The 12,833-nt window shown below is 31.1% G+C and overlaps 1 protein-coding gene across 14 annotated transcripts in view; it reads right to left on the bottom strand.

Moving 5' to 3' along the window:
- Positions 1–6,617: 6,617 nt before the first annotated feature.
- LOC133190277 (paired box protein Pax-5-like) overlaps positions 6,618–12,833 on the bottom strand; it is a 53,739-nt gene continuing 47,523 nt past the window's right edge. For 12 of the 14 annotated variants that reach the window (XM_061325802.1, XM_061325805.1, XM_061325804.1 and 9 more), the window contains 3 exons: positions 12,507–12,623; positions 7,420–7,533; positions 6,618–6,715 (listed from right to left, as the gene is read on the bottom strand). In XM_061325802.1, the coding sequence (XP_061181786.1) occupies positions 6,627–6,715; positions 7,420–7,533; positions 12,507–12,623 (320 nt within the window). In that variant the 3' untranslated portion in view covers positions 6,618–6,626. The remainder of the gene's footprint in view (positions 6,716–7,419; positions 7,534–12,506; positions 12,624–12,833) is intronic. The other 2 variants (XM_061325801.1, XM_061325806.1) reach the window with 2 other exon arrangements.

Genomic DNA, 12,833 nt, shown 5'->3' with positions numbered 1-12,833 from the left:
ATAAAACTATTTATTCCTGTGCAATTTTGAAAGACTTTATTCTCTGTTAATTTTTGATTATTATTTAGTATTTGTTATCATTTACAAAGGTTAATTTTCACTTTATTAAATTTATAAAACTTACAACTGTGTTTTCATTTAGCATTGATCATAGTTCAGATATCCCCTTACCTGGGTTGACAATCATAACTGGAGGCAGTTTACTGCTTTAAGCCAAGTTGGCTATTAACTTTGTTGATTTATCTATTAAAGAGTTCTACTTCCGGTTACAAATATATAAACTACATGTAATAATACCATTGTCATTTCTAACGTTGTGGAAGCTAATAGGTTTATACAGAGTAAGAAAATCATTGTCATTCCTTACACAGATACGCTGATAGATTCAATATATAAACTACATATAATAATACCATTGTCATTTCTAACGTTGTGGAAGCTGATAGATTCACACAGAGTAAGAAAATCACTGTTATTCCTTACACAGATACGCTGATAGATTTAATATATAAACTACATGTAATAATACCATTGTCATTTCTAACGTTGTGGAAGCTGATAGATTTATACAGAGTAAGAAAATCATTGTCTTCCTTACATTTTGTTAACATATCTGATAGATTTGATTTAATTTGAACATATTTTATTGTTTAACACAAAAGGATCAGAAACAAGTTCTTACAACTTACAAGTTCTTCTCCTGGTGTTAGTAAAGTTAATACAGTTAGTACAATTGTCATTATAATAACATAGTAAATAATATTGGCAAGTGGCATAAATAAATTGAAATGTTAATCAAATCTTCCAGATTCACTAATGAATTTATGAACTGCTGAAAAAATAAAGCAGTTCATATCATAAGACAAATTATCACTACCCCATAGCAACAGATGTGTGTCTATTATGATAGATTTATACAAACATATAATACCATTGTCATTCTTGAAGTTGTGGATGCAGAGAGACTTTAACAAACTTATAATAGTATCATGTCAAACGTTGTGAAAGAATGTAGATTTATAAAAATTAAAAATACATTTATTCCTAACGTTAACGTTGTGAAAGCATGTAGATTTATAAAAATTAAAAATACCATCACCATTCCTAACGTTGTGGAAGCAGAGGGATTTTATACAAACTTATTATACCATTGCCACGTGTTGTGGAAGCTGATAGATTCATACAAAGCAAGAATATCTTTGTCATTCTTTACGCTGTGTTAGCTGAGGAATCTAAACATAGAAAGAATATCATTGTTATTCTTATACCATGGAAGGTGAGAAATTTATACAAAGTAAGAAATTCAGTGTCATTCCTTACACTGCATTTACTCAGAGATTTAAACAAAGTAAGAATATCAGTGTTCTCTTTACACTGTGTTATTGAGGAAATTTAAACAAAGTCAGAAAATCTGCGTTATTTCTTGCACTGTATTAACTAAGAGATTTATACACAGTTAGAACATCATTGTCATTCCTTACACTGTGTTAACTGATAGATTTAAACAAAGTAAGAATATCAGCGTTGTTCCTTACAATGTGTTAACAAAGGAATTTAAACAAAGTAAGAATATCAGTTTGTCATTTCAGAAAAAAAAATTTAATGAAAATGAGAATTTTGATTTCATTACATAATATCTGGACCCCAATAGATTTATACAAAAAGGAATATCTGTTTCATAACTGATAGACAAAGTGAGAATATTATTTCTTCCACTATGTTAACCGATAGATTTATACAAAATAAGAACATCAATATCATTACTTAGCTGGAAACCGCTGATTTTTTAAAATATAATTTTGAATTGTTTCAATGTGTAAAATGTCTTAATAAAAGAGTGAAACCCTTCCTATTTTTCTACAGTGTGGCCTCTTCTTCTTCTTCTTCTTCTTTTTTATAGATACTCTTTCTTTAATTGCTTTTTTGAGTTTATTTTTGGAACAATGTAAGATTAGCAGTATCATTTCTTACACAATGGTAACCGATTTAATACAAAGTTTAATTTGAATGTCAGAATCATACATTTATTGGTGAATTTTATTGTTTTTCAATTGACTTTTGTATTCTCTCAAACTAACAGATTGATAACAACATTCAAATCTTATTAACAACATAAAATACAACCTTTGTATAAACTAAACCTTTCTTATAATTTTTTTTTCTTATTTTTAATTACTTTTTAAAACACCAAAAGTGCAGTTATTCCACATTTCTTGTTCAATATTTATTACATTTTCAGTTGTAATCTTCAAATTTTTCTTCCATGTTCATGTATATTATTGTAAAATTGTATATCTTTGTAAATGTTGTATGGCTATTAAGATTTTATGTATGGGAGAGGACTATCTAAGTTTTTAGAACTTGTGTCCAATCCCTTTGACATATTGTCAATAAAATATGTTCGAACAACAAGCATCTTCAATTTTCTTATATTCAATAGATACTATGAGGACTGGTATTAAGTCAATTTTTTTTAATGATGAGAACGTTGAAACTTTATTCGAGTGATTATCTGCAGAAAGCGAACCTATCAGGCTAATATAACCTATTGCCAAAACAAACTCTGTAGATTATACAGTACATGTATTTTTAAAACTGAATTAAACAAAGACTGGGCCCTTTTCATTACCACAGTTACATACATGTAGTTTGTTGATATCAGAAAAAAGTGACTTGCTTTGGATGGATTGTCTTTTATCAATTGATACTTTTTTTTAATCATTTATGTGTGTGTGTGAGGGTGTGTGTGTGTGTGTGTGTGAACATTCATGATATTCCTAACAAAAATTTATTATAGTTAACCATAGCAAAAACTTTGATAATTTGATTTACTCTAAAACTTTACTCTGGGACTTTTGTTGAGATTTCAAAGCGTAACATCTCTTTAACTCGATAACAGTGTTGTAAAACTTTGAAATAATATTTGAATATACAAGTAATAGTTCCATTCAATATAAAAAAAAATATACATGTATGAATTAAAGAGAGCATAAAATATAACAATCTGTAAACCATAGAAAAATTACTTTGATTTACTATAGTCAAATCTTTGATTTACTATAGTCAAATCTTTGATTTACTATAGTCAAATCTTTGATTTACTATAGTCAAATCTTTGATACCATAGTAAACTTTAGTTAACTCTGTTAAACTATAATATAAAATATAGTATTTTTTGTTAGGGATAGTAATAATGATATACTGCAGCTGTAAATTGTTAAGATGAACTGAGTATGATCTTCAAATATATTAGGCATCGCCCTAAATATGCTAAGAATATCTCCTCTAAATTAAATAGTGTATTTCCATTCACCAAATCTGGTACAAAGGCTTTTCTATGCGTTATTTAGTGTAGAAAGGTGAAACCAAATAAAAGTGAAAGCAAATCCATACGAGGATGATTTTTTGAAAATCAATTATTAATTACTAATTATACAAATTTTAATTGCATAATTCATAGATTTCATTACAAGTGTAGAAGCAGATGATACTATATTTTTTTCTCTCTAAAATTCAGAATAATTTTATTCCATTTAAACATTTAAAAAAAAAATTGTTAAAGCAGCAGGCGTTGCTTATTTATGTCCTCATCAAAGCAACGCACAATCCTCTTTCAACATATGAATTATTACTCTTTTTTTTAAATTTAATATCAATGTAATAAAGGCGTTTCATATCAAACTTTAAAAAAAAACTTTAAATTGTATAAACCTGAATATGATTCTTTAATGTCAAATAGATAAGTTTTTATTTCAGAAGAATGTAGTGTTTCTAAAATCTCCATGGAATTTTAAGAGATCCAACTCAGTAGACCATTATTACATTCGTCAGAATGGAAGTCCAGGCAGAGTCAGATAAGTGGCACAGTAGGCAACGTCATCAAATTTGTGATTGTTAAAGCACAAGATAATTAAATTATCATACAAGATATTTTAATGGAAGATCATTACAGAAGATCCATTGTTTGATACATTGCAGAAAGAATAAAATCATTATTTTAGTGAAATATTTAAATATTTACAATTTTCCTCAATTCTTATAATTTACGATATTGTTAATATTCTTTTAATTGCATTTCATTTTGTAATGACTTTTACAAAATGGTCAAAATCCACTAAAAATATACAGTTTTTGTTATAGAGTGTTAATTATCTATGGTAAAGTTTCTGTCAAAAAAAAAATATCCCAAAGTCCCAAAAAGAAATCGAGAATGAAAGACCAAATTTGATCATTATGCGGAGTGTCCTGGCACTTATTTCGTATATGGGATCCTTACCAATAAGGGGTGACCTCATATACGAAACAAGTGCCCGTGGGAGTGTCCCCTAAATATTTACCTTCATTAAATGCTGATTACTGATATTATCTTCACAGTGACTGACCAGGCAATTGTTAACAATTATATTATAATTTAGTTTCTTCAGCCAAATTTTAGTGTTTACTATATTCGGAAGTATTTTATTTGACATTTATTGAATTTGCTTTAAAAACTTCAGTGAACCCTTTTGGAACCTTTTGATAGACTCCATTACATATTGACGATTTCCATAACCTTGATGCATTTTTCATTTGCAAAAAACATTCCAGTAATCAAAAAAAAGCTAGAAATGCAGATTTTCCATATGCATCTTACCTGTACTTTTATTTGGTATTTGTATGAAATATTTAAAATATCTACATGTATGTGTTTAATTTTCTAGATTCTTGAAAGATAATGGACCATATACATGTTGGGAGTCATTTCTTTAAATGGATTCAACATGTATCAGTCGATTCCAATTAAAAGTGTCTATTCCAATGACGAAACTAGATATTTATCTTTGTTGGAAATATTCATCCCTTGATTGTTTAATTTATATGTATATATAAATTTATTTTTCATTGCATAAACAAATTAATGTTTGGTTTTCAAACTATGCTCTTTATTTGGTAATTCACGATTCTTAGAACATGTAAGCCTTATACTTGTTTGCTCCATCAATGTCACATATTTTCAATGATAAAACTAGATAAATGTTTTTTGATGGAATTATTCACCTTTTTCAAAATATTTTAATCGCATAAATAATTCAATATTTGGTAATGCATAAAATAAGAACTTCGAAGTTTCATTTCACCGATATTGATTCACAGCTACTTTACCAGCTTATCTACAACTTTTTTTTTTAAAATAATACCTCTCTGTGGAAAAATTCCTTTCACGCCTATTTCAAGAAAATAAGAATAAAATACACAACAATTAACACAATTAAATGTAACAAAATTTTATTATTTATTTTTTCAAACTCAAACATTTCATGATATTGTAATATCTATCTCTAAGATTGATGAGTTCTGAAATACAATTAAAAAGAGAGATTCTTGTGTTTTGTTTGTACTCTGACAAAAAAAAATATTTAAAAACAAAACAAATGATATCTATCCATTATGATGAGATAAATCGTACTGTCATGGTCTTTCATTGTAATATCACAGGGTTTCATCTAAAATAGGTTCTACCCTGAAGAAATCAATATATGTATATACAAATTAAAAATATACAATATAAGTTTCATAGCACTCGTTCGGGTCGTGCCTTTGTCACAGGGAGCAAGGATTTCAAAAGATTCTTTTAACATTATAGTTGTCTGTGTAATTTTTTTCTTTGGTTAAAAGTCCCCTCTCAAAACTCGTCATCCAAAAATCATCCATGCATGATGGAATTGACATTACTGTAGATTAAAGCATCCTCTTTAAACTAAACACATACAATATTCATACTAAACTTGTCATGAATTTTGTAGTACTCATTAGATGCCGCAGTATTTCTGTTTCCTTCTTCTTTGAGCAAATAATAAATTTTCTGAATTTTTTTAATCGAAGTTTGCTGAGCATGCGTAATAAGATTCTTGAAACTAATACTGAGATGAAATTTGTACTTAAATCACATGTGACGATCAACTTTTGTAAAAATGATTGTATTGCACAAAATTTTATAGGTGAAGAGCGATATTATATGGATCATTGAAAAGTAATTTGAAATATTTGTGATGATGATCGCTTTTGCAGAAAACATAAAGGCATGAATAAAATAGCTTTTTCTTGTTCTATTAAAAATAAACGAAACTAGGCTTACACTTGCTTTGACAACTAGTATCCTTCAAGTAAAATTCAATATCATTAAGAAAGGCTCCCGAAACATTTCATCATACAAGATTATAATCTCAAGAAGGAGTATAAAACACAGAGTAATAATGAAAATTAGATATACATATGAATATATCTACAGTTGATACGTCCAACAAACAACCTATCCATACACACTGAATTCAAAGTCCACACATTCATCGTCACAATATACCCTAAAAAAGTTAGTCTAATGTCGACTTTGATTCAAAAAATAAGACTTCATTCTGTCAAAATGTTTTAAAGAAAAAAAACATTTTTCCTGAATTTTAAAAACAACCTCTGATTTTATGCCACAAGTCTCAGAATATCTTCCAGAATATTCATTATTGTTTGTAATGCCATGTCTGGAATTCAAATTCACTTTAAAGTCCAAAAAATATTTTTGCAAAGCACAGTTTGTTTATGGTAATATCATAGGTTGCTGACGAATTGTTCATTTTTTGCACATCCGCACAATGTTATGATTTGGAAGGACTTGCTGACGCGGCCACTGTTGTGTTCGGTTCGGTTCTACCTGAGACTGGCGTTTGGTAATAGTATGGTGTATCTGAAAAACGAAATACGTAAATATAATCTTATAATCTGAAGCAAGCAGTATTACTATATACAGGGTTATTTTCGCCCTTTCACACTTGCAAGTAATTTTGCCCCGTTTTAAATTCACCCAGTCACACTTCTGTTTAAGAAAGTAATCTGTCCTCTACGATTTTTTCCTCATTGACATTATTATTATATGTATTATATGTATTTATCTTTTTTTTGTCCTCTTTCATTTTCTGAATAAGTATATCATATACTTGTACCTCTGACCTGAATTTATATGCTGTAAATATTTTTCATTGTCCTCATGTATCATATATTTTAGATGGTTTTGAGTGAATAAATGAACTTGAATTTGAATTTAGAAAATATACTGTGTTCTATGAATTCACCCCGTTTTAAATTCGCCCACCTGTGAGTAGGGCGAAAGGGGTGAAAATAAAACGGGGGCGAAAATTTCCCTGTATATATTATTCTTTACAAACTTCAAAGAATACTATCTCTGCAAGCTATTAAATATGTGTTAAATTCAACATTTAACCCACAAACTCCCAGGACTGATTTACGCTATATTTTATAAAGCAAAGACGTCACAGCAGTTGAAATATTTCAATAGCTTTTTTTTTTTTTTTTACAGTAGTAGTATTCATTTTTGAGAATCTTAATACTACCATAAGTCAATTAGATCCGCCCAGATTTAGAGGGACTTACTTAGAATACCTGTGGGGGTGGTGTATCTCATTGTCCAGGCTGGATCCGCAGGGTAGGCAGCTGTCTGATACTGTGTGTAGGGGGCTGTCCCAGCGGCATTGTAATACTCCCCACCTATAACAGGTAAAAAAAAAAACAAAACAGGTGTTTAATGGTGCTTGTTGAATGAAGACATTGATTTGGGTCTGCGTAAAAAGTGTATGAAAATTACAAAGTTTGCATAATGTATGAAAAAATTATTAGCACTGGAACATGAGGAAAAACTGAGAAATATGAAAAAAATGTTGTAGCCTTTGTATTGATTGGAGAGTTGGGATAATCGCACTTCAAATGCAAGAAAAAAAACTCATATAGCTGTGTTGCATTATTTATTCACGAACGGAAGACACTTCTAGAAACTTAACGATTAACACGAGATTTGACGATTCTAAAAAAAAAAAAAGATGAGTATCATATCAACCTAGAATGTGTGTGGAATTAATTTTTCATATGTTGTTTTACACGTTAGTAGGTATTGTACCTTTTTCATAAAAATGGAATAAAAGAGAAGTTTGCTATGTACAATGTACTTGTCACAAATACTGAAAGGCATGCAATCGAACATGCATGAACAGTCATTTCACAACAGTCAAAATACACAGCATATGCAAACAACATCCGACATACGATTCCAGTGCATTACAGAACAATACTAAAACACCGATACTTTAAAATGAATGACAGGATAATGCTTAGGGTTTGTTAAAAGTATTTTAACAGTTCATGGAGATTCAATCAAAGAATCTTCATGAACTGATGAACTCATTCAGTCCGACTTTCATTCTATTTTCATGTATCTGCTGTTTTGAAAAGAAATGATTCACTCAGAAAATGTTTACCATGAATACCAAAAAAAAAGAGACCTTCTTTAAAAAGCCGAGATATTATCACAATATACCATAAAGCGGTTATCACCTCTAAATCGTAATTCATCAATACCACTGCCGAGCGCTAAACAATAGCATTCCGTTTCTTTTCTTCTGTTTTGACAAAAAATTGTATTAATAGGTTTAATTTATCAGTAGTTTATTTATCAGTTCGGACATGCAATGGGATCGCCCTCGCGGGAACGAACCAGTTGTGGCGTGACATAGGACGATAATTTGTCGTCTGCTTTGTCTTATGACTGACCGATAAGGAAGAGAATAGACCCCGGTGACGAATTCCTCTACTTTGTTACTATGAAAGGACATACTAGAGTGGCAAATAGCCAACACAAAAGGAATAGAGATGTTGGGGAGATAAACTGATGACTGCGATTCTAAACAGAGACCTGAAAGAGGAAATCTACACGAAGATGGGATAGAAAAAATAGGATCGTCAAGGAAAAAAGGATGATATCCTTAAAAGTTCGGACTGCAATGATTTTTTTTAAAAGTCTGTTTTAAATGTCATATTGTTTTAATTTAAACACATAAGCAATAAATCATTTTCTGCTATGCAATTTGATGAATCAAATATGTGTTGTTTTTTTCTTCGTCAACAGTTTGCGTTCCGAAAGATGAAGGATATCGTCTGACGATGACAAAATGTGTGCAAAATGATACAAACGAGATCCGTAGGATTTTTATCTGATGTTGTCGACAACATCATCATTTACAGTTCCGTATTCCACGGGGCACAATTATTTAGGGACCTCTACAGCAGAGTAGATTAAATTGAATTCTGAAATAAAGTGATCTGATTTCGGTTTAATCGCAGAGGTTTTGAGTATCTAGCTCGGATGGGACTTCGTTGTCGAGTTATCCGATCCCGGGGAGAGAGAAATCTCGCGGAAGATTCCAGGGAATGGTGATTTTATCATGAAACGGACAGAGTTATCCTATTTGCAAATGCTATATCGATTGGCGAACGGTGCTAACACTATCGCGCATGTATCACCGTCCGTTTCGTATTTCTGTCATTGGCTCTCGCGACATAACGATTTTATCGGTCACCTAAAGCATTAAGGACCCGTTAATTTTGTTGCGTCCGTCCCTCATAGCTTTATCGTAGGATGCTGCAATGCAAGATAGTGTAACAAATCGGGAGTTGGTGTTTTTTCTCGATTAAATGTGACAATTTTTACACTTTGTTTATCTTGTCCATGATTCCATCCCCCCATGATCGATGCAGGTTTTGAACATTTACATATGTATTATCCCTTGCGTTTAATATGGGACGGTTTAATGATTCATTTCCTACCCGATAGAGAGATTCAGTTTATGCGTCAATTTAATGACCTATTATTATTGATCGGGTGTGATCTCCGCTAATGTTCGTAAGCTAAAACAATATGAGACATGATGCACTAACATACATCCAACGATTAAATAAAGGGAAACACGACAGAGAAGATGATTCTTTTTATTGTTGGGATATAAATGTGAATTATCATTAATGTAAGGCTTAACGAATAAAACAAAATATGAATATTTGTTCCTTCATCATGTTTTTAGTTGATAACCAACAGATTTTTCACGTAAAACTTTTAATCTCTTAAAAGGCGTTTGATTAGACCGTACATCCTCATCCTCAAAAGCAAAGTAATGTATCGACAAAGTGCTGAAATAATTTTTTATCCAATAATTTATCTCTTCATACTGGTTAATCGAAAGTGAGATTAAAGACCGTTATATTCCATAACTATGCTGTAAAGTTCGAACCCGACTTCTAGACTGCCTGGAGTGAAAATTTAATTTCTCCGTTGGGTCATTTTACACAATAATATTTGTCATTGCATAGAAATTGCACACATTTAAAAAAAAAAGAAATAAAATTGAATACTTAAAATTTACTTTGGCAGATGAAGCCGTGATTTTCGGTAATTAGTAGTACCAATGATCTGCGTGTCGTTAGAGACAGACAGTCCTTAGCAATAGCTTGAAAGCCGAGAAAAGAAGCAATTGTATGGTAATTTTATTAACCCATCTCCGTTATTATATGGCTTATGTGACAACTGCACACGAGAGACTATTACGGCAAAAAACATCCAGTATTATAACATAAAAGATGTTTTTGCCCCATTTTAATCTCGCATGCTAACTATTCTGTAATTTCAGGGCGGCGGGATCAGAGGCTCCCACGTTGATTTGGTGTCGTGTTAAAATACATTCATTTTAAAAATCCTTATTTTCTTTTTTTAGAAAAAGTGTCACAGACGATTTCCTTCATTCAATTTAAATGAAAACTATTAATCAGGATAAAGCATTGTTAAGTAAATTATATTTGAAGACTCGTCCCGATATCCTAAATATGTAAGCAAATATTTTGAAGTCATAATACTGAATAATATGTGGTAATTATTTAACATTTGGTTACATAATTTGTGTAGGACCAGAGTAATTAGTCATGCTACAGATTTGTCACAATTATAAGTAGTAATAAATGCGCGATGACTTCCGAGTGATTAGAGGACGCATTCAATGTTTGGTCGGTTTCCAATGCAGCGTTAAGTCTGAAAAGTCGGACCGATTTCCTGCAAAAATTTCAACAGTCGATTCAGTCCTTTCTTTCTGGTTTCTATTGCAGAAAAATATTACGAAACGGTGATGACACAGTCTTTTTAATCGAATCAAAGAACTGCAAGAAGACGGACAAACGATCCTCTCGTCCAATAATTCATCAATTCGTTCCAATGGCAAAATATTATCAAACGCTTTTAATTCTCTAATCTATTCTCGTGCGAATGATACCGACCAATTCTTCCGAACGGAGAGTTGTGATTAATGAAGGAACTTCCTAATCGGATCGTATAAGTAGCCTCCAAACTTCATAGTCAAATTACAGGCCCATTGGGTACGTCCAGGGTCCACTGGTTTGGAAAATATAATTTTCATTGCTCCTGTATAATGCGAATTTTATTAACGATTGCCAAAGTAGACAAAGACAGAGACGGTCGATATCAAAATGTTCGTGTTGAGTTCTTAAATAAAGATTTAACAAAATAAAATGTCTTTTTAGTTTCCCAACAATAACCCAATCATTCTAAATTATCTATCTCTATGAAAATACAAACTTAGGTGTGAGGAAAGGCTTAAGAACTTAGTGGCATCTTTTTTTTTTGTTTTATTGTCCTCCTCCCTAACCATGGTATTGTTTTATTTTTCATTTTAGCAAAAAATGTGATATTAAGCCATCCTTTATTTTAAAATCTGAGTTAAAGATGTTAAACTTAACTAGCATCTTTGTTACAAACATCAAACCAAAGTTGTGATTTAGAACCCTCACAAATTCACACATCAAAAGCTTCACTTTTTTAACTCCGATTAAAAAGATATCAACATATTTGTGCCAAACTTGACATAACGATGATAAGAAAAGCTGAGAAAATGATAGATATATTTAATCCAAAATGATACACAGCAATGACGAACTGACAATAGGGACGGATTTATCGGGGATGCACGTGCTTTCCGTCAGTCATATTTCCGGCAATCTTGCAGCCGATGAGAAATGTTTCATAGTGCGTGTTTATTTGTTAAGAACACATGCTAACGATGTTTCAATTTGTCAACAATGACAATGTGATAAATAGTCAAAACAGAAAGAATGTAAAATCAATTTGTAAATTCCCTTGTCCATAAAATTGGACTCAAAGATAAAAAAATTTTGGGTTTATAGTACAAAGATAAAAAAAAATCAAACTTTTTTTTCTTTATAAATTTTTTTCCCTCGCAATTAAAATGCAAGTTTAGGAAACTTCTTATGGTAGGCAATTTTTAAACTGAATAATTCGAGTTTTGTTTATCTATTTATTTATTTTAGATGGATTAAAAAGGGATTTCTTTGGTATTACAAGGACTATTTCAACAATACGTCTTCTTTGGATGAAGAAAAATTCTACTTATGCAAGTGCTTCATGTGTATGAAGAAAGGACTCTTTGAAAAACAAGTGACATTGTTTTTATCTAACAGTTCATGCAAAACCCGAAATTTATATAAGAATAAAACAAGAGCTGAAGATGTTAACTCCTCAACCCTTTTCCTTCAATTCAGCAGGTTCAGTCCAGCTGTGCATAAAATAAAGAAATAAAAAGCAGACTTTGGTTTAGGGTGTGAGGACTTACTAGGTGGGTTGGCTGAGCTATAAGATCCGCTGGATATTACTAGAGGTTGTACAACACTGCCCACAACAGCTTGACTGGGAAACGTAGCATGTGAACCGTTATAGCTGCTAGCTTGACCTAATTGTGAACAAAATGCTAAATTAATGCATGCATACTAATTTTTCGTGCCGATCCTTGCTTCTAGGAATATAATTTTTGGCTTTTCTCCTTTTCACTATCAAGATGATTTATACATATTGTGTTCTTTGGTAGAGGAAAAGACATGTGTGTCAAATCTTCATCGGGGTTGTAAATTTTCAAAGATCAAACAACCTATTTTGTTTATAC

This window comes from Saccostrea echinata, unplaced genomic scaffold, assembly GCF_033153115.1.
Source record: "Saccostrea echinata isolate AGI-Se365-2 ecotype Australia unplaced genomic scaffold, CSIRO_AGI_Sech_v1 ptg000022l, whole genome shotgun sequence".
Classification (NCBI taxonomy): domain Eukaryota; kingdom Metazoa; phylum Mollusca; class Bivalvia; order Ostreida; family Ostreidae; genus Saccostrea; species Saccostrea echinata.
Note: the sequence above shows the minus strand (reverse complement) of the source record. Positions and strands in the feature narration are given on the sequence as shown.